The sequence below is a fragment of the Aulostomus chinensis genome, chromosome 12 (assembly GCF_037954235.1).
Source record: "Aulostomus chinensis isolate RoL2024-O1b breed Wild chromosome 12, RoL_Achi_v1.0, whole genome shotgun sequence".
Classification (NCBI taxonomy): Eukaryota; Metazoa; Chordata; class Actinopteri; order Syngnathiformes; family Aulostomidae; genus Aulostomus; species Aulostomus chinensis.
In genome coordinates, this window is record NC_141331.1 from 20834137 (window position 1) to 20856177 (window position 22041).

The window sequence follows — 22041 nt, forward strand, 5'->3', positions numbered from 1 at the left end:
CATTTAATCTTCATCATCCTGATAGATGGCAGCAGGTTTTTATCAAGAATGTCTTCGTACATTTTCCCATTCATTCTTCCTTCAATCTTGTGAAGTTTGCCAGGGCTGTATGCTGAAAAACAGCCCCACATCATGATGTTCCCACCTCCAAATTTCACTATTGGTATGGTGTTTTTGGGGTGATGTGCGGTACCATTTGACCTCAGACCATGGTGTGTATTGTGACATCCAAAGAGTTCAATTTTGGTCTCATCTGACTAGACTAAATTCTCCCAGTATTTCACAGGTTGGTCTATATGTTGTGCTGCAAACTTTAAACATACAGGCCATGGCTGTTGAATGCGTGACGTATTGTTTCCCTTGAAACAATTGTACCTGCTAATTCCAGGTTTTCTGAAGCTCTCCACAGCTTTCCTTGGCTCTTGGACAACTCTTCTGATTATTTTTTAGCTCCTCTGTCAGAAATCTTGCAAAGAACCACCTGGTTACTGCTGGTTTATGGTGAAATGATGTTGTTTCCACTTCTGGATTATGACCCCAACAGTGTTTGGGAGAGTGCTCACTGGAACAGTAAGACGTTTAGAAATCCTTCTGTAAACAATGCCATCACTATGTTTTACAACAATAAGGTTGCAAAGGTCTTGAGAGTGCTCTTTGCCTTTACCCTTTATGAGATGTTTCTTGTGTGACACCTTAACAATGACGCACCTTTTATAGGCCATCAGTTAGAACTGAACCAGCTGATATTCATTTATACTGACGAGGGGCAGGATTGCTTTCTAATTACTGAATAATATTTAATACATTTTCCCTGTGTCATTCAATTTTATTACACATAACTTAATTTATGGACATCTCAGGTTTGATTTCTTTGCATGTGTGGGTTCCATGGGTTGTTAGAAACATGTTCATTACTTGTTTTACCTGCTGTACATGTCTATTGATGGTGGGGGAAGGGGAAGCATGAGGGAAACCAACCCAGACTTGGTGAGAACATGCCAAGTCAGTAGTGCCACCGCACCAAAGTTGGCTATTAACAACCAGCTTGAAAAAACATCACGTGACTGCAGAATGCTTCAGTAAAATACTCTCAATGATCATAGTAATAAAGCATTTCCACTTTTATTTTAAAGGCAAGATCACTGCGCTGGGAGGGATTTTTGTAGTTCACTTAATAAGTATCAAAGCTTACAAGATAGTTTCCCCATTTTCTCATGAAGCCTCCGAGTCTCCTCATATTGGACAATTATTACAATTTATGCAACCACCTATTCAATGAGCATAAACGTATAAAGGTGTGACATTTTCTACCATTTAATGTATTTTTGTGAATAAGCTTAACAAAAGCTATACATGTAAGTAACTTATTAAATTGAATTTTAACTGTGCCAATTTCTTGAGAGGGCTGTTAATCAGCCGCAGAGGGAGGACTGATTATTGGCTGTCCGTTTTCTTCATTCGTCCTAAACGTAACTCAATATTTTCATGTCAGGATTAGTGTATTTACACTGTTGTTGCTTCTTATTAATTTCTTATCAATGTAAAAATCTTGATGTAAAAAAAAAAAAAAAATTATGATTTTTTTTCAATGTTTTAACTTTGTTCTCCAGTTGATTTAGACCACTAGTCTTTCATCTTGTGTAGTCAGTTTGAGCAGCTACATCCCAAACTTTAACAGGAGCACCATCTTCAGAAACTCAAACAGTATTAATGATTTGTTCGACTGGGATGAAATAGACAACCTTTGATTTAAAGATGGTTACTGCTTATTTTGGTGCAGAAACTGAGCAGATTTGAAAAGAAAATCGTTACCTTCCAGATAAAAGTCTTAGAGCCTTGAAATGATTGCCAACTTGGCTCACCAGTCACTCATTTATGACTGTTTAGTGCAAAGAAAATGATTATACTGTAGATTGGTGGCTGGTTTTCGACAAATTTCACCGGTGAATCAATGAATTATGGCTGCCAAAGCCCAGATGAATTGATTTGATGGAAAGTAGGCTTCTTTAATGGGGATCTAAATGACACTGCTATCCAGATGAATTGCTCCGTAAAGAGGAGATGAAGATTTTCACCAGAGATGTGGAGTGTCTGCAATGATTGCAGAGTAACCTCGCCTCCATCTCTTGGTCTTGTATGTCCTTTCTATCCATTTTCAGTTCTGTTTCTCTCAAGTTATTAAATTATTTTTTTTTGCCTGGGATGCGATTCCTGACATGGAATCCAGTATCAAAGTGTACTGTCTTTTTGGAGATTGGATAGAATAGATCCATCATGCTAAATGCTATACTGAATGTCCTCTGTGCTTATTTATCCATTCTCCGATTGCAAACAGTTTACATGGCTTAGTGGTCTACTTGCAATCCCCATAATGCCTTAGTTTGAGTCTGTCAACTAAGCAGAGAATTTGTTCCTGACTTGACCAATCAGAGGCTTTTTCCTACTGTATAAGGAAGCTTTGATCTCAAATGAGCAATGGAATAGCAAAAATAGTACCTATCATTGTTGGATCATTAGGACAGCATCTGGAAAAAAAATGCACACAAAAGCAGAAGTGTGTATATGTGTGTGTGTGTGTGTGTGTGTATATGTGTAGTCAAGTCAATTTTATTTGTATAGCGCCAAATCACAACAAAAGTTATCTCATGACACTTTACAGGTAGAGCAGGTCTAGTACCATGCTCCCTCAATGAATTTACACCCAACAATTCTCCATGAGCAAGCACATCCTGCAACAGCAGCGACGAAAACCTTCCTTTTAACAGGCAGGAACGTTGAGCAGACCCAGGCTCAATGGGGACGGCCTTCTGCTTTGACCGGTTGGGGGGAAAGAGAGCAGGAGAGCGGGGCAGAGACAAAGACAAATAATGGAGGAAGACAGATATGCAGAAGGAAAGAGTGGGACAGAGATAAAGAGAGAGAGAAAGGGAAGAGACTGATGGACAGACGGGGACGTGAGCAGGTGGAGCTACGGGTGGCAGCTTGAGCTTCTTTAGGTCTGCAGCCTCCTCCAGCAGCACCCGGGATCTGGGATGAGGGGAGCCCGAAGGCTCCGGAGAAGAAGATGAGTTAGTAATATGTATGAGTATGATTTATGTATGACAAATATAGGAGGGCAGAGAGGAGTAGAGAGAAGCCCAGTGCACCATGGGAGATCCCCGGCAGTCTAAGCCTATAGCAGGATATCTAAGGGCCAGCCTAAGCTGCCCAACTATAAGCCTGATCAAAAAGGAAGGTCTTAAGTCTGCTCTTAAAGGTCGAGAGGGTGCCTGCATCCCGGACCGAAACTGGGAGACGGTTCCACAGGAGGGGAGCCTGATAGCTGAAGGCTCTGGTTCCCATTCTACTTTTAGAAACTCCAGGAACCACCAGCAACCCCGCATCCTGGGAGTGAAGGGTTCAAGCTCGATAATAGGGGACTATGAGCTCTGTCAAATATGAAGGGGCCTGACTTTTGAGGACTTTGTATGTTAGAAGGAGAATTTTGAATTCTGTTCTGAATTTGGTCGGGAGCCAATGCAGAGAGGCCAGTACAGGAGAGACATGGTCTCTTCTACCAGTTCTCGTCAACACGCGAGTAGCAGCATTTTGGACCAGCTGGAGAGTCTTTAGGGACCTACTGGTGCAGCCTGATAGGAGGGAATTGCAGTAATCCAGCCTGGAAGTGACAAAGGCATGGACTAGTTTTTCTGCATCCTTTTGAGACAGGATGTGTCTGATCTTAGCAATGTTTCGTAAATGAAAGAAAGCAGTCCTAGAAACTTGCTTAATGTGGGCATTAAAGGACAGATCCTGATCAAAGAGAACTCCTAGGTTCCTTACGGTCGGGGGCCAGATAGGGTGTCTCTAAGATGTTTTTGGCCCAGGACAATGACTTCGGTTTTATTGGAGTTTAATGAAAGGAAATAAGGGGTCATCCAAGTTTTTATCTCCTTTAGACAGGCCTCCAGTTTAGTCAGCTGATTTATTTCAGGTGGATGCATTGATAAGTACAGCTGTGTGACGTCAGCATAACAGTGAAAACTAATTGAGTGTTTCCTAATAATGTGACCTAGAGGAAGCAGATAAAGGGTGAAGAGGACTGGTCCAAGCACAGAGCCTTGTGGAACACCATAAGTGACTGCAGTGGTTTCCGAGGGTTTATCATTAGTTAGTACAAATTGAGATCGACCTAGTAAATATGACCTGAACCAGTTAAGTGCAGTTCCTTTAATGCCAATGACATGTTCCAGTCTCTGTAGAAGGATATGGTGATCAATGGTATCAAAAGCTGCACTAAGATCTAATAAGACCAGCACAGAGACCAGTCCCTCATCTGATGCTAGTAGGAGGTCATTGGTAACTCTGACTCGTGCTTTTTCTGTGCTATGATGAATCCTGAACCCTGACTGGAAATCCTCTAATAAGGTGTTGCTGTGGAGAAAGTCACACAGCTGTTTAGCAACTGCTTTGTCCAGAATTTTGGAGAGAAAAGGAAGATTTGATATTGGTCTGCAGTTGGCCAAAACCTCTGGATCCAGGGTTGCTTTTTTGAGAAGGGGTCTACTGCCACTTTAAAGGACTGTGGGAAGTAACCAGATAACAGCGACACATTGATCATATCTAAGAGGGAGGTGCTAACGAGGTGTAGAGAGTCCTTAAGTAGCTTGGTTGGGATGGGGTCTAGAAGACAGGTGGATGGTTTAGAGGTGGAAATGATTGAACTGAGCTCATCAAGGCTAACGGTAGAAAAACTGTCAAAGTGTATGTCTGGTCCTCCAGCAGCCTTTAAGGCTTCTGAGGCTATAGGTGCCATGTTGTCAGCTGATGGCAGGAGGAGGTGAATTTTCTCTCTAATAAGGACAATTTTGTCGTTCAAGAAGTCCATGAAATCTTTGCTGCTTGGTTGTGGTCCGTGGGTTGGTGTTTCTCTCTCGGCAGATTTTCCTGGCAAGTTTGGGGGACACCTTATGCTTTCGGCCACGCCCACTGAGGTTTTTGACAGTGTTGAACCTCTTGTGCTCGTTGATGATGCTCTGGACGGTTGAGACAGGGACACCATACTGCTTGGAAATGGCCTTGTAACCCTTTCCTTCACTGTGGGTATGAACAAGACGCTGACGTAGGTCCTCACTGAGCTCCTTCTACTTTGACAATGACCTGAACACTTTCCCACTATTTATACTCTTCTGGAAAGATGTCTTTTTTTGCATTAGCATTTGGCCAATAATGTTAAATAAAAGGTTTTATTCCATTGTGACATCTTGAAGGAATTATTGGACAAAAATGACCACATTTGGCACATGTTTGTTGAAATATTGTCAGGGGTATGGGGCACATCCTGCAACAGTGACAACAAAAACCTTCCTTTTAACAGACAAGAACGTCGAGCAGATCCAGGCTCAATGTGGACGGCCTTCTGCTTTGACCGGTTGGGGGGAAAGAGAACAGGAGAGTGGGGCAGACACAGGGACAGATAATGGAGGAAGACAGATATACAGAAGGAAACTGTCAGACCTGCCCAGAGCAGAGCGAACAGTTGAGGGAGAATAGGAGGACAGACTGGTCACTAATCAATCGCAGATGCTGTCGTCCTCTCAGACTGATTAAAAAATTAAAATGAACAAAACCTGATTTTCTGTACAAGTAAAATCTGTGTGTGAAACACTGCAGAGTGCAACAATGGCTGTTAACAGACAGTCTGCTGTCATTAGTTTGACAAAGACAGAGATGGTTGTGTGCAGAAGGGAACCCTGAACCTGCGAAAGATTGTGTGTATGATTATTTCAGTAGATATAACGGACATAAATCGCATGAGAGTTGTGCAAATAAAGAGTTACCTTCTGGACAGACCGAGAAAGGTGCGCATTTCCAAAAATACAAAATCATTTTGTGGTTCCGGTTTTTTAATGTGGCAGGCTGGCGTAAGTAAAACACTATTGACTGAGCCACGGAAACCCTGATCTGTTGTGATGGAAAAAGTACTCAGATCCTTTACTTAAGTAAAAGCATTAAAACTACAATGTAAAAATACCTAATTGCAATAAAAAATCTTGCATGTATTTATTTCCTTTTTTTGAAAAATCAACATTTTTATTGCTTTTGTTGTACTTAAATGGCTGTCTTATTGGTGTTTTTGATTACTAAATACAGACAAGCAACCTCGTTTGTACTTCAGTAAAAAGTAAAGTAAAAACGGTGAAAGTATAGTCAAAGTAAAGTTACTTTACGTAGTACTTTTACATTAGCATTTCATACTTGTCAATTTTGGGACTTGTCTTTTTTTCTCTTTTGTATAGTACCATTGCTCTTAAATAAAGCAGAGTAACGTTCACGAAAAAATTGCAGAATGCGCAATACTTCTTATCTGATTACTCGATTAATCGCCAGAATAACTGATCGATTACTTGATTACTTAAAGAATCGATAGCTGCAGGCCTACTGTACACATAGACACCTTCATATATTCACTATTATATTCACTATTCAACTATTTTAGATAATAGTTAATGTTAGATGTTTCATCATGTAAATCAGGGGTCTCAAACTGGTCCAGTAAAGGGCTGTGTGGCTGCAGGTTTTCATTTCAACCGAGCAAAAGCAACACCTGATTCTACTTAAATCAATTAAGCTGTGTTCACACAGCTCATTTGTTGGATCAGGTGTTGCTTTTGCTGGGTTGGAATGAAAACCTGCAGGCACACAGCCCTTTACTGGACCAGTTTGAGACCCCTGATGTAAATGAACTTCCATTAAAAATCTTATTTCAAATGACTATTGTCTGAGTTCGGTAACCAGTGTCAGAGAATAAAAGATTTAGATTCGTGGTTGGTTCTTGTTAGAGTTGCGTGTTGACAGTGTCCTGATGGTATTATTAGACTTATTAGAACATCTGTGTCATAAAATACATTGGTAACTGCTGCAATCTGGAATTTCAAATCTTTCTTAGTCTTTCTAGTCTTATAAAATTGTAGCTAACAAGTGGCTAAATTAGAATACAGACATTGTGTGAAGTGTGATGCTAGTTGTGATGTCATTGAAGTCATGGTCCACAGGGTAGTTCATTCATAGCATAACATTTGATTTGTAATTCAGATGATAGCGTTTACTCTTCAAAAGCATAAAAATGATTTATCTGAAAAGATTATCTTGCCAAATTAAAATTTAGTTTCATAAACTTTTGTTTGCCATAAAGCTTATTTTCAATAATAGTTCAAAATCCAGGGTAAAACACCCATTGGCTTTTGGTAAAGGGAAACCATGACAATTCTAACTTCCAGGTTGGTCAACACATTTCATCCTTACAGACTCTGTTGAAGTACAGTCATGATACACTTCTCCAATTATAGCTCAGGTTAAAGAGAGTGTTACAGTGTACCTGCCAGAAGACAAGATAATCCTGGTAGCTAAGACACAGAATTACATGTATCCTGAGCTGTGTTTCTTTTTTGTCCACTATTAAAATATGCATCAAAAGACTTGAAGAGGCCTGGGCCATCCTCTGTCTGCCTGATCAGCTGGCAAGATGACAGGAAATAAAATGTCATTGTTTTTCTTTCATATCCTATTTTTAAGTACTAAATATCTGCGTGTGTATAGATAGATTGACATATGAGTGTACAGTGCCTATAAGAAGTATCCACCCCTTGAATGTTCTCCCCTGTCATTGCTTTTTAAAATTGAATCACAGTCAGTAAGATTTGGCAATACATCCTCTTTAATTAATTAAAAATACATAATGTAAAATAATTTATTGTATAAATATTCAACCCCTTTAAAGTGACCTAAGTCAATAGTGGTCCAGCGAGTTGGTGCTAGTAGTCTGCTAATTAGTGAAATGGAGATCATCTGAGTGCAGAAAATGTGTCTCAAGTGATTGTTGTCCAAAGACACCTGCACCAGGAGGGTCCAGTAACAGGTTCATCAGTATTCTGGGCCACAATTACACCACAAAGACAAAAGAATACAAAAGGTTATTGAGAAATATAACTCAGGGGATTGATACCAAAAAAAAAACAAAATCCTTGTCACTGAAAATTACCTGAAGTTGAGTAAAATTCATTTTTAATAAATTTAAGGAATATGGCATTAGTAAATCTGCTTAGAGCAGGCCATTAACACAAACTGAGTGACGGTGCAAGAAGGAAACCCATGAGTACGGCCAGCCTAGACAACTATGATTACTCTATAGAATTTAGAAGTTTCAGCAGCTGAGATGAGAGAGAGTCTACATACAACTGTTCTTTCTAAATATACATCAGAAAAGCCAAATTTGATTGATCATGATTACATTTTTAAAAGCAGAATAATGGGAAAGCATTCAAGAGCGTGAATACTTATGAGCAATGTATGCTTCTTACTTACTTACTGTATTATAATAATGTCTTTGTCTTTATATCATAAAGTCATAGGATGGTCTGCCTAATGCCATCATGTATTTCTTAGCTGTGGAGCGCTGTATGTTTAAAGACAAACTAACCTTTATTAAAGAGCATGTTCAAGTGAGCTTTAAAGGTAGAAAAAAATCCTATGCTTTGATATTTCAGGAGTGGTTACCCAGAAGCTAGATTACCTATAAATCTCTTTCTCTGCAATAATTCTGAAGCATGACAGCATGTAGTCATTTATGGTGTGCTAACATAAACAGTGACCCAAGTATCCAGTAACAGTGAAACACATTCCTGACCATCATCAAATATTCCACTATGCAAATTCCACAAACTTAAAATAGAACTCAAATGAAATTTCAAGTGAAAATATTTACTCACAGCATTCATTTTTTAACATTAAATTTAAAAGTGCAAATATAGCTACAGTAATGCATCAGATCCTAATAGCATACATAGAGTGAGGAACATTGAAATAGAAATTAAACTTAACAATGACTGCAGTATTAATGATGTTACAATAGTAATGTATCATAGAGATACTTGAGCTTTGTGCAGTGAACCACAAAAAGCAGAGACAGTAACTGGTTTATGGAAGGAAATCATCTTTGCAAAAACAAATGTTAAGGTTGGTGATAAAATGACATTTTTTTTTCATATGTGTATTTTTCTCCTTTGATAACAACCACTTCCCATCCAAAAATCTTAAACCATGCAGCCTTACAGCAAAAGGTTTTGGCACTCATTGTGGGTATACCTTTACTCATGCCTGTGCTGGTATACCTCTTCTGAATGAAACTAAGCTTTATCTATTGCTACCACACAGTTGAAATTTTACACGCTATTGTAAGACCTTTACTGTGATTGTGCTGTAGGTTTGTGAATGACCCAAAACACTTTGGTATCCAAAAATAGCAGAGTAAGCATGTTGGTAAATAATTAACCTTCCTCACATCATCATGGTAATTAAGATTTTTTTGTATTTCTCTTGAGGGAGAGTTTTGGCCACACTTTTGAGGTAATTTTGACCTAACTGCAATGTTATGGAGGGTCTTGAAGCATTTCAGTGCATTTTCAGCAGCACTGCTTTAGATTTGAAGGGGTGAATAATACCTTACTTTCCACAGATTATAGATTTTGTTTGTAACATAATTTGTTAACCTATTATACTTTCCAGTGACAGTTCACATTCATCAACATTTTGTAATGATGCCAGGAGTGGTCCAGAGGCCAGATCAATCGATTGACTGAATAGAATAGGGAATATACGCGTAAGCAATCGGCTCAGTCACAGATTTTCAAAGTGGGTGGACCCAAAGTGGGTCTCTTGAGGGAGGTTTCCTTCTGTTTCAGGGGAGGTTCATTTAATTGAAGTGAAAGAATATTACAGTAGCGATTGCATTACTGACGTAAAGGGCGTCATGTAGAATAGCGCAAATGCATGGGATTTGGTCAAAGGTATATTTAAAGTGTACCAATTTGGGGGAGTTTTACTGCTCAGAGATATTAATAAATACCTCAAGACCTTTGTCATGTATTTGTTTTAGTTTGAAGTTCTATTAAACAGCAATATTGGGCTTACAGTAACTTGTTCTGTGCAGAAATCTTTCAAAAATTGATGTAGGAATGGGGGAGATTGGATCTTCTTGGGCATGATTTGGAAAAGAAAAACACGCATCTGACAACGTTGATGTATTTTGCTGATTCATAATTTGTTTTTGGGCAGTTTTTGCTCTTAGGCTTGCATTTTAATATTTTTTTTCATTAATTGTCATTTACATTTACATATTAATGCAGTATTCCAAAATGTTTTATATTTACGTACATTGTAGTTCTCACAGGCAGCCGTCTGGCTTTGAGCTGGGAGGGGAAATTTCAGGTTGCTACATCTGTATATGATTTGGCTCATGTGAGCAGATGCTCAGCATGCATCTTTCTAAAGTGTGGGATTTGTTAATAAATTATATGGCTTTATGCAATTCACTTAGAGCAACTACAATGAAAATACATCAACTCATTTCTATTTATATAGCACGGTATCACATCAAATGTTATCACATGACATTTTAAAAATAGAGCAGGTGTAGAACCACACTCTGTCAGTTGATTTAAAAAGACTTCATTACCCATGAGAGTTGGAAATTAACTTTATAATGGACCAACCAAATGTCTGGTAGATAGGATAAAATAAACACTACATCTATGAAGAATGGAAAACAATGGCACACAGCCTGATGACTTACAATAAGAGTATTTTTTTTTTAATTTGAAGATTGGAATCTATACTCTGCTTTGCTATGTTATTATTGAAATTGTTATGGAAGTAATGAGACAGGTGGCCACCTGCCTTGAACAGTTGTTGTACAAGAGTGATGAGTGAAAGCAAATTAAAATTGATACACCTGGACTATAGTCAAAATAATGTAGTCACCAAAAACACACACTACGTACTCTTTAACTTTCTTGCTGATCAGCATTGTGTGAATACTTTGAAAGGAGGAAATTTGAAAAGAATCAGTTGTGACATTGGACTTAAAAAAGAGGACTATGCATTTAAATTACAGTTAAGCTGGTTGAGATGTCAAGCAATACAAGAATTTGCGGTTTTGTTTGATGGCTTATTAACCTCTTCGATATTTGAATGATATATTAAATGGATGGGGTACATTATTTGAATCATAAATTACAGAGGAAAAAAAAGCTTTCCCTCAAAAATGCTGCTCTTCATCTGAAAATATTGACCCCAGATATATATTTGATGTAGACCCTGTGCACAGCTGGTATAAGGATCATCCGGATGTGATCTGATCACAAGTGGACAGCTCTTCTGAGTATGTTCACACTTGCTTTACCACATGTATCCATATGTTTTTCTGTGATTTGATCTTCCCCTTCTCACTTGGCAAAAACACATAAATTACAACTGTTTTTGACGGATGGCTTGGAGCAGACAGGAGGCCCCCAAACAATTGGCAAAATAAAACACCATGTGCAGACTCGTCACCACCAAAACGGACAGAAAAATACTGAATGCAACTACAAACGCTAAACAGTGAAACCGAAGGACAACCACCACATCAACAGCATCAGAGAAACTTTTTAAAACTGTACAGGCAAAACGTCAAGGGTCTGACAGGCTGTTGGAGGAAATTTCTGCTGTACAAAGCTCAAAGGTAAATAGCATTTCAGCTGGAACATGACAGAGGCATCACCTGTTTGAAACGGCCTCCTCTTGCAGCCAGTCTTTGTCTGCATGTTTTGCATCCATGGTTTTACAATAAACAAAATATTCCCACGTTGTAGACTTAGTCTTCTTAAGATGGGGGGGAACAAATCTCTTTCAACCATTATCATGTAAACAGGATAGTCAGCGACATCACTGATTGCTCTAGGCAAGGCCAGACTTGCAGCTGGGGGCAAATCCTCATGGTTTTGATAGTGTCACATTTCCATACATCAGATGCTGTAATATTATGCTGCTGTTCATGCGCTCAACTGCGGACCATCCCCAAATGCGCTTTCAGTAATCAGATTTCGGAATGCATGTAATGTGTATGTACTTGATATTAAGGCTGACAACTTGTAATTGGATTGGTCAGGACCTCAATACCAGGTGTGCACAGAGCCCTTAAGACTGGAATATAGAAATGAAATGTAATACAACCTTCAGCGCCCTGACAGAGAAATGCAATCTTGCTTTAAATAAAAGGGCTATAGGGAACAATAACCTAAAATTCTGGGGGGGAAAGCAAGTCATCCTCTGAAGAAAAATATGACTCATTCTTTGGGGGCACAAAAAAACATGAATGTTTTTAAATCCATAACTACTTGATCCAGGAATGACATGATCACCAGAAATGTATATTTCAGGTCAGGGGATTGAAAGCTGTAGAACAACAGCCCACCGAGCTCTTTTACTTTCATATTGGTCAGGAAAAATTTGTTACCACCCTCTGCCTGAGTGCCCTCAATGTACCCTCCAGGTCCCCAAATCTCCAATAATGAACACCCTATCCAAAGGTGCCTCTTCTGTGCTGATAGTTTTATTTTACTTTTTGTCAAACGGTAGCAAAAATAATGACCTCAGTCAGAAAGGAGATTTATAAATATATAACTGTCCTGTGGTTGTGTGTGTGTGTGTGTGTGTGTGTGTGTGTGTGTGTGGGCGGGCGGGCGGGCGGGCGGGCGGGCGGGCGGCTGTAGCACACTGGGGATAGGAGTTCACAAATGTCTGTCTGTCCTTTGGGAAAGTAAAGGCTGGGGAGAAATTGTGCTGCTTCTTCAGTGCTGGCAGGCAGTGTGACGGTTCTGGGTCTGGATCCCTCACTCTGTACAAAGGATATTAACAAAGGCACTGTTTCCTGGGCATTTATGATGTATTTTGTTATGACCAGCGTGTAACAAAGGAGGGGAATGTAAACTGAGTCAAAAGTGAAGTGATATCCATTTACAAAAATCAGTAAGCAAGTAAATACTGAGATGGGATATGAGAGTAAGTATCAGTTGCGTATATGGGTGCATGATTGTGGGAATTAGCAAATCATATGACTTGTTTGTGCAAAAGAAAAGGACATTAAACAAAACTTAGGTGTATCATGGTTGGGTTGGGGTTAGATAGTTAGTTAGCTCATCAAAGCTCATCCCTGTGACGGACCTGAAAGACTAAGCACAAAACACCATAGACAAGTACACTTTACAAGTAAAGCAGGTCGAGCACCACACTCCCTCAATGAATTTACACCCAATAATTCTCCTTGAGCAAGCACATCCTGCAACAGCGGTGACAAAAACCCTTCTTTTAAAAGGCTCAATGTGAACAGCCATCTGCTTTGACTGGTGGGGGAAAGAGAGCAGGAGGGCAGGGCAGAGACAAATACAGATAATGGAGAAAGAGATATACAGAAGGAAAGAGAGGGGCAGAGATAAAGAGGGAGAGAAAGGGGTAGAGAATGATGGACAGACGGGGACTTGAGCAGGTGATGCTTAGGGTGGCAGCTTGAGCCTTTTACAGGTCTCCCCCAGCAGCACCTAGAACCTGGAAGAAGATGAGTTGGTAACAAATATGAGTATGATATATGTATAACACATACAGGAGGACAGAGAGGAGAGCGAGAGAAACCCAGTGCACCATGGGAGCTCCCTCGTCAGTCTAAGCCTATTGCAGCATATCTATCCAGCCTAGGGCAGCCCTAACTATAAGCTTTATCACAAAGGAAAGTCTTAAAGTCTGCTCTTAAACATAGGGAGGTTGTCTGCATCCCTGACTCAAACTGGGTGATGTTTCCATGGGAGGGGAGTCTGATTGCTGAAGGCTCTGGCTCCCGTTCTACTTTTAGAAACTCTAGGGAGCACAAGTCACCCTGCATCCTTGAAGCGAAGGGTTCTAGTTGGGTAATAGGGGACTATGAGCTCTGTCAAATATAAAGGTGCTTGATCTTTGAGGACTTTGAATGTTAGAAGGAGAATTTTGAATTCTATTCTGAATTTGATAGGGAGCCAATGCAGAGAGGCCAGTACAGGAGAGACATGGTCTCTTCTACCAATTCTCGTCAACACGCGAGCAGCAGCATTTTGGACCAGCTGGAGAGTCTTTAGGGACCTACTGGTGCAGCCTGATAGGAGGGAATTGCAGTAATCCAGCCTGGAAGTGACAAAGGCATGGACTAGTTTTTCTGCATCCTTTTGAGACAGGATGTGCCTCATCTTAGTGATGTTGGGACATGACGCTGAGTTAATTGCGAATAGAATTGCTTCCTCAAATTTTTTTAAATCTAGCTATGCCGTGATCAGACAAACATTTGGAAACAGGTTCTGTTAGTGGTGTGTAGTTGATAAGTACAAACTCAAAAGTGATTGACTGTCAGGTAAAAGTGAGTTTTGTAGAAATATAATTAGATGTTTGGCTTCCCAATTCCATACGTCAGGACTAAGTTGAGGGTGTGGTTGTGACAGAGTGAAAGGCCTTCTGACACTGCAGGGTCCACTCATATTTAGTTCTGTCAATGGTTATATTCCACTTATCCCAAAGATGCATGAGTGCCTTCTGAGTAGGCAGTGGGACATAATTACTTATGACCTCCACTTTTACAGGCACTCTTTGCCAACCACACGACCCAAATATGTTTGACTGGCAAACTTGCATTTGACAAGATTTACAGTTAAATGAGCATTAGCCAAACGGTCAAATACCAGCTGTATGCAGTCCAGATGTCTATCCCAGTCATCCAGATAGATGACGGAGTAGCTGTTTTATTTGTCTGATCTGACACCCTCTGAACAACTGAAAATGGATCATGGGATTAGGCTTGAAATGAGGTGTTACAATAGGCAACAGAGCAAGCACCTGATCGCCTGGGAAATTACATGCCCCTAACCTTCCTATTGAAAAGTTTTTTCATTTTGCTCTGTGCAATTATTTCTGGCCACCTCCTGGCCTTTATAAAAAAAAAAGTTGAGAACTGTTCAAAGGTTCAGTAAGGTTTTGTAGAGGGTTTGATTCTGTCCATTTATCCCTCAAAAGCACCATGGGCCGTGCACAGTATGATAGAAAACAAGGTCATTAGTACTAAATTCTGTGCTGTCCTGGACCACCTCTTCAGCAGCAAACAACAGCCATGACAAACCATTTTACCAGTCTGTATTCATCTGGGTGCAATAGGCACCAAAGATTGAAATAGACTCAATTCATGGACCACAGACTGCTGTTATTGTGCTTAAAGGTTATGCAGTTGAATACCTAGTACATGACAATTAACAGATAACCTGTACCTGACTGGGCTGGAGGCAGTGAACCAACATAATCTATTGGAAGCTGTTCAGAAGGTATACTTATTGCTTGATTGGGGTGAGTGGAGAAGGTTCTCAGCTCTGATTAGGAGTGCTACTAAGCTGACACATATGGCATTATCAGCAGAAACTACACATCTCAGCCATGTGCAAAAGAAATTCTTCAGGATGTGGTCCTATGTCTTTCCGACTCGGAGATGACACAGCTAATCATTGAAATAAACAGCTTCAGACTAATCAACCTAGAAGGAATAACAAGCAGGCAAAAGCGAAGAAGCGGCAGTTATCCAGACACAGCTCGGTGAATTTCACCGAGCTGTGCTCACCTCTAGTTGGTGTTGTTAACCCAGATACGACGGCGTTTAGTTTTCCGACGTATTTTGGCCTTCCACAGCAGGTACAACGCAACAGTTCTTTGTATAATCATGGTGAAATGGCGGAAAGAAACATTGTTGGAAATACTCGCTACTCAGCCAAGTGAGCGAATTTGCATATATATATATATATATAATAACGCTACGCAAAATTCCCATTCGCGTTTGGTGTGAACACACAGTAAGAGACAGACCAAGGAAAAATACAACATTTTACATCAGGCTCCAAAACAATGTCATCGTCTTAAAGGGAATTTTTCTTGGTCAACTATGCCTGTTTAATTGCATGCATCACAGAGCAAGCTCTGAACTATTCATCCATCCTTCCAGGCAGGGTACAACTTGGATGGGTCGCAAGGCCATCAGGAGCAATTAGGGGTTCAGTATCTTGCTCAAGAATAGTCACCGGGGATGGTAAGGATCGAACCAGAGGCCCTTCGTTTGACAGATGGTCACTTTACCCACATGGGACTTATTTGAAATACAAGACTGATGCTTAAATAAAAGAACAAAAAGCACCAGTATCATGTAGTATTGTCACATGCACTTGCCCATCACCACCAACAAAGCCATACCTTCAATAAAGAATCATGTTGATATTAGAATATTCTTTCAAAATGTGTCAGAATAAACACTTGGTGGTTTTCATGAAGCAGGCATTCAGTGTTGTTGTTGCTGACTCTGGATCAGGATGAATCATCAAGAGTTTCCCTCATAGATGCAGTAAACTCACGACCTGTCTCAAATTGACTCATCATTGGACTGCTGTTTTTTTTTCATCAAACACTACCATAGTTGAGGTCTCACATTCACTGTCAAGTTTGTCAGTTGTCAGGAAGAGGGAGGGGCACGAGATGGTTTTAATCTCCTGTAGACTGACCTTAATATCACTGGGCCTCTCCTGGGCTGCCTGTCTCTTTTTAAATTGAGCATGACTATATAATTTTAATTTTAATTTTTATATTTTAATTTTAATTAATACATTTATGATGGTAATACAGAGACAAGTCGACATAGAGTTTAATGGATAATTGTACTTTCGAATAATAAACATGTTCGGGTGCGGTCTTCTTCGACCTCTCAGGCACAGAAGGGTATAATGACTGATTTATATAGTTGTCCTGATGTCCTTAGACACACTCGATGTACTGATTGATGATGATGTAATATAGTGTGTTTATTGTCCACTTAAGACATAAATGAGGTTTTGCCCTAGAATAGCAGTTGCAAGTAATATCTGAAATATTGCGTCTCTGGAGTTAATTAAACATTTCAATTTGTTGAATTACTAATTGGAAGGGCCTGTTTATTATATTTCCCTTTATTCTGAAAAATGTTCTGAAAGTTATTTTCTCATCATATTTGATTGTTTTTCTCTCTTCATTAATATATTTTGAGCAGATGTTTAAACATGCATTAATGAACTAACATGTTTACATGTAACATTTTAAAAGGTAAATTGAAAGCACTTTTAAACACCCATTAAACCACTGTTTGTAAACTGTGTGAGTTGGGGCTGTGTCTTTGGAGATATTTAGACAGTATTCAGGGGGCCAAAGCTGGTAAAACATTGTAGATTGATGTCAATACTGCTGTATATTGCAGATTTCTACTATGACAAAATTAATGGTTGAGTATTTTAAATAGTATATTTTTTATTGCCGAATGATTTTTGTTGTTAAATTGCACAGCCCTACACAGCACCACTTAACCATTAATACATTCTTAATGTATATATAAAAGATAAGACACTGGTTTGATTTCCTCCTAAGGTAAAAAAAAAATAAAAAAATAGATTTTTACTTTTTTCTGTGCTCTCACTGTAGCCAATTTTGTTGTTGATGTGGTTAGGTTCTCATTGTGGCATAAACTAACCACCTTGGCCAGTGCAAACTCATTTTCCCCTCCTTTCCCTGTGGCACCCAGCATGCTGTCAATGTAACAAGTAGCTGTCAGAGTCAATCACAATTTGTAGCTTAATCTCCAATCAGTATTCCAAGGTCCTTTTTAAATAAGTAGTTTGTCAACATTGTCAAGCAACCTGCACTGTTGCACTTGTCCTTGCCATATGGGCCAATCAAAATTTGATGAAGCACCCAACCAGCACAGATCAGACGGAAAGTGTCCATGCCATGGTTGTATTAATTTGATTTATTGTGTGTGTGTGTGTGTGTGTGTGTGTGTGTGTGTGTGTGTACATGACATACTCAGCACGCATGCGTGCCTGACCGTGTGTGCTGAGTATGTCATGGAAAACAGCAGGCCAAGAGCATGGTGAATCTCATGGCCTTTGTCTTTATTAGTTTGGCTGCCTGCCTGGATCTGGAAACTCACATGGTGGCATCAAAAGCTTTGGTTTTACTCTGGATTTAAAATACGGAGGGACCTTGGGGATGCAGATCGAGTCCGTTTAAATATTTGAAAATGTCAACCAAATATGCCACTTTAGAAAGTCATAGATGGGTCTTACTGGTATCAGTGAAAAATGCTACTTCGTCATGTAGTTGAAAAGACCGATGAGCACTCCGCCAAGTGAAAGTCCCCTGACTTCTGTGTGCGGTAGAAGCTGCCAGTGCTCACTTCTCATCTCTGTACATAATATGGTAAACAGGCATGCCTGCAGTGGGTAGCTTTGAATGAAATTCACCATCTTCATGGCTTCATTCAAAAACATCCTCAAATCAGCAGGCATTGTCTTTGTGGCCCGAGCATCGAGGCAAGGCAAGGCAAGGCAAGACAATTTTATTTGTAGAGCCCGTTTTCACAAACAGTTTGTCTCAAAGGGCTTCACGTGGCATCATAACAACATCCTCTGCCCTTAGACCCTCACATCGACTGAGGAAAAACGCCATAGAAAACCCTTTTAACAGGGAAAAATCTGAGAAACCTCAGGGTGAGCAACAGAGGAGGGATCCCTCACCCAGGACGGACAGACGTGCAGTAGATGTTGTTACAGACAAGAAAACAATTTACAATACAAAATGTGGGAAACATGGAAATGTTAATAACAGTTGAAGAAGGAAGCTTCTGGTAGGGGAGGCAGGGAGAGCAAGCCAGCTTGATGGGGGACTGGATGGCAGACTGGTTCATGGGAGGGGAGCACAGGCCGGTGTAACAGCAGGGGATAAAAAAAAAAGTGGGGGGGCAATGCAGGCGGCGGTTGGAGCAGAGAGATGGAGCTCTGGTGGATCTGTGGAGACAGAGAGACTGCAAGACACCAAGGCCAAACTACATCTAGTGGCACATAATGCAGTGGACACCAGCAAGGCCACATCCTTGATGTGTCACAACTCTAGCCTGTTTTTCCCACCCTGGCCGGAGCTCTGTCAGTGCTCAGTCCAACACATTTGGTCCTGTCTATTTCATGGGAAGCCATAAACTTATTCTGAGATTAAAAAAATGGTTCCTGCTTTCGTGTGTGATGGTAAAGGCTTGCAAAACAGAAAATCTTCATAATTCTCTGTTATTTTCATATTAGACAAGCAAGAAAATTGACAAAGTCCAGTATCTGTCAACTCATGAATCAGGAGAACATAGAAATAGTTTCCCTGCTGCTTTAACACATCTTCAGCCATATCATCAAGAGGTCTCTTTTTGCTATCTACCCTACTAAAACGTAGTCAAGAGATGTCTTCCAATGTTACAGAGCATGATATACCTTTTTATAGTGAAGACAGGCTGTGTATGTGCTCGTGTGGTGTTTCATCAGACTTCCAGAATATATTCAGGTACCAGAAAGGAATGGGACATTCCCCATTACACTTATCTTGGACCTTGGCTGTATGTACATGGGTGTTTCTGTACCGTGTGTGTTTGTGGTGTATTTTGCTTGTTTCCCCAGATGTCTCCTGTATTTGTTCAGTGGGCTGACATGTATAGTGTCAGCACAGATTATGGTGATGAAACTTAACTCTCATTCTCCTACACTTTATTTTTTGTAACTCGTATACTCTCATAGCTTGTTTAAAAAAAAAAAAAAAAAACATGGCTTGTATGAATATTCTCTATGTTTAGTGTCCAGGTGGCACTGCTGTTTACATTGTGTTAGGCTTCATTTGCAAAGCCTCTGAGCATAGCACACATACAGACATTGGACTGTTTTCAAGTCCAACACTGGTAAATCCCAGTGACAGGTACTCACTTCAGTCTTTTCTTCGTCTTCTCCTTTTTGTTTAAGTTGATTCATCTTGAGTTTCTTATGATTTGTTCAGTAGCCACTGCTCCATGTTACGTCCCTCCCTGCCACTGGTCATGCATTCTGTCATCTATAATTGGCAATCATTTAGCTATTTAGTTAAAGTCTGTTACCCTCTCATGCTCAAGGTGTAGGATAAGGTCCTTGGTCGCACGCCAGCCAATGGGAAACAAACTTCAAGAGAAGACCTGCTATTTTAACACCTGTGTATTTTTTATCTTGATCATTTTTTGATACAAATAAAAACATAAATATTTAACAGCACATATAGTTTTGAGTAATTTTAAACTCGGTGACAAAATTGAACTATGAAAACTTTACATCTACTCATTGTAAATGACCTCTTGCTGTCAACCTGCAGTACTTCCACACCCCACAAGTGGGCCGCAGTCCGCACTTTGGGAATCACAGTTCTCGTACAAACAATTCATTTTGATCTAAAAAAGGGCATACTAACAGATTGTAAAACTGCCAGGTTGACAGACAGAGCAATATAGAGGTAGAAACACACACACATATCTATAGATCCAGATGGTGATTGACATGACCTTTTCGAAAGGAAATGTACTCTATTGAGGTTGTCAAGGCCCTTTGAGTAAGAGCTGTTCAAGTTTGAAAAAAAAGTTAAAATTGAAAGAAAGCAGCAGTATTTAAATAAATTCTGGTACTTATTCCTTGACTGTGTCATTGTCTCTCTTTGCCCTGGAGCTCCTGTTGTCTGCGTCAGTCCAAGTCAGGGCTCATCACACAATCTCTTGCTCTTTTATTCACGTTCCTTTCCCGGAGGTTATCATTTGCAGCTAGTCTTTTTAAAAGGTCACATGAAAAATAGAATTTTGTTTGATTCAAGTGGATAAATATCTGCAGATGTTAAGTGTGGGAAGGGAAATTCATGCTCAAGGCTAGCTATGAAAGAGAAAAAACTTAATCCCCAATTCAGTGGAGGTGTGTTAGAGGCAAGACCTACTGCTGTGTTAGTGTGTAGGTCAGACTTGACTCTATATCATTATAGGGGCAGAACTGCATACATGGATTTATCCTGCATCATCTTTGGGGTCATGTTATCCCTCAGCCTTGGTAAAATTGCCAATGATGCATTCTATGTGTGTCCTGGCAAAGATTGTGATGGTCAGAGCATTGTGCTTTGAACTAAACAAAAGTTCCAGCTGTGCTGAAACACTATTAGTTTATGCCAAAATTGTTAAATAATGGTGTGACATTGAATACTATTATCCAGCCACACTTTCCCATTGTTTGGAGGTACCAATACTTGAATTGCAGAATTTTTGTAGGTCGAAAACATACAAATTCAGACAACTCGACATCCTCTTACCAGCCTCTAATGTGGTGTTTGATTTTCCTTCCCTTAGATGATGAAGCATGCATGGGACAGCTACAGACAGTACGGCTGGGGTCACAATGAGCTGAAGCCCCTCGCCAAGAAAGGCCATTCCACGAATATCTTTGGTAAGCCAGACAAACCCCTTTCTCCCACTGCTGTCTGTGCCCTTTGGCAGTTTACACACACAGTTGTTAATCACACACATGCACGTATGAATGCATACACCCATTGTCTTCCTCACTGACTCTCGGACACGCCTTTTCTTGTGGACAAGTTTAGTGATGGGTTAGGGTCCAGCAGCACGCCAAGTGTGTTTGGGTTTAGAAGAATAAAATCTCTGGAACTGCAAACAAAGAACATAGAATACCAATTTTGACTGAAAAAAAAAGTTGAAGTCGTGCTGCTGAATAATTAAAAAAGTTGTATTGAGTGCAATATTTCACTTTGCGATTACACAATAAGAAATTGGTGTCATGAGTTTGGTTGTTAAATTGTCAAAAAAAAATCCACACAACAGATAATCTTGAAATGGAAAAATAAAAAAATTATGCAGTACTGTTGTAGTAATAGAATTATTTTATTGAAATAGATAACAATAAAAAACATCTATTTCAAAAATTATCATGCAGTACAAATTGGAGGTATTGGTAGTATTTCACTACTTCTTAAAAGTGCTGTGCCCTAAAATGTGTAAGGATAATGTGCTAGCCTCTAATAAAAATATTCCAGCGCAGTTAACAATACTAGTGCTGTAATGAAGTGGCTCACATACCAATGTTGACACGTTTTAAAGCTGAATAAGTCCTTTGCAGGTTAATGAGTTATATTTTTTCTTTAATGCCATTAAAAGTAGAATGTGCCTTCTTTATGGTTTGCCTTGAACGATATTCCTGTTTTCCTTAAAGGGCCTGTGTCATCATATATTATGTATGTGTTTTGGGTGATATTTTTGCATATTCATGTCTGCAGCTTCCAACC

General features: G+C 39.8%; 1 protein-coding gene across 2 annotated transcripts in view; it reads left to right on the forward strand.

The window, feature by feature from the left end:
* Positions 1-22041, forward strand: part of man1a2 (mannosidase, alpha, class 1A, member 2) — a 157459-nt gene that overhangs the window by 33862 nt on the left and 101556 nt on the right. For both annotated transcript variants that reach the window (XM_086220777.1, XM_086220778.1), the window contains exon 4: positions 21092-21188. In XM_086220777.1, coding sequence (XP_086076903.1) covers positions 21092-21188 — 97 coding nt within the window. The remainder of the gene's footprint in view (positions 1-21091; positions 21189-22041) is intronic.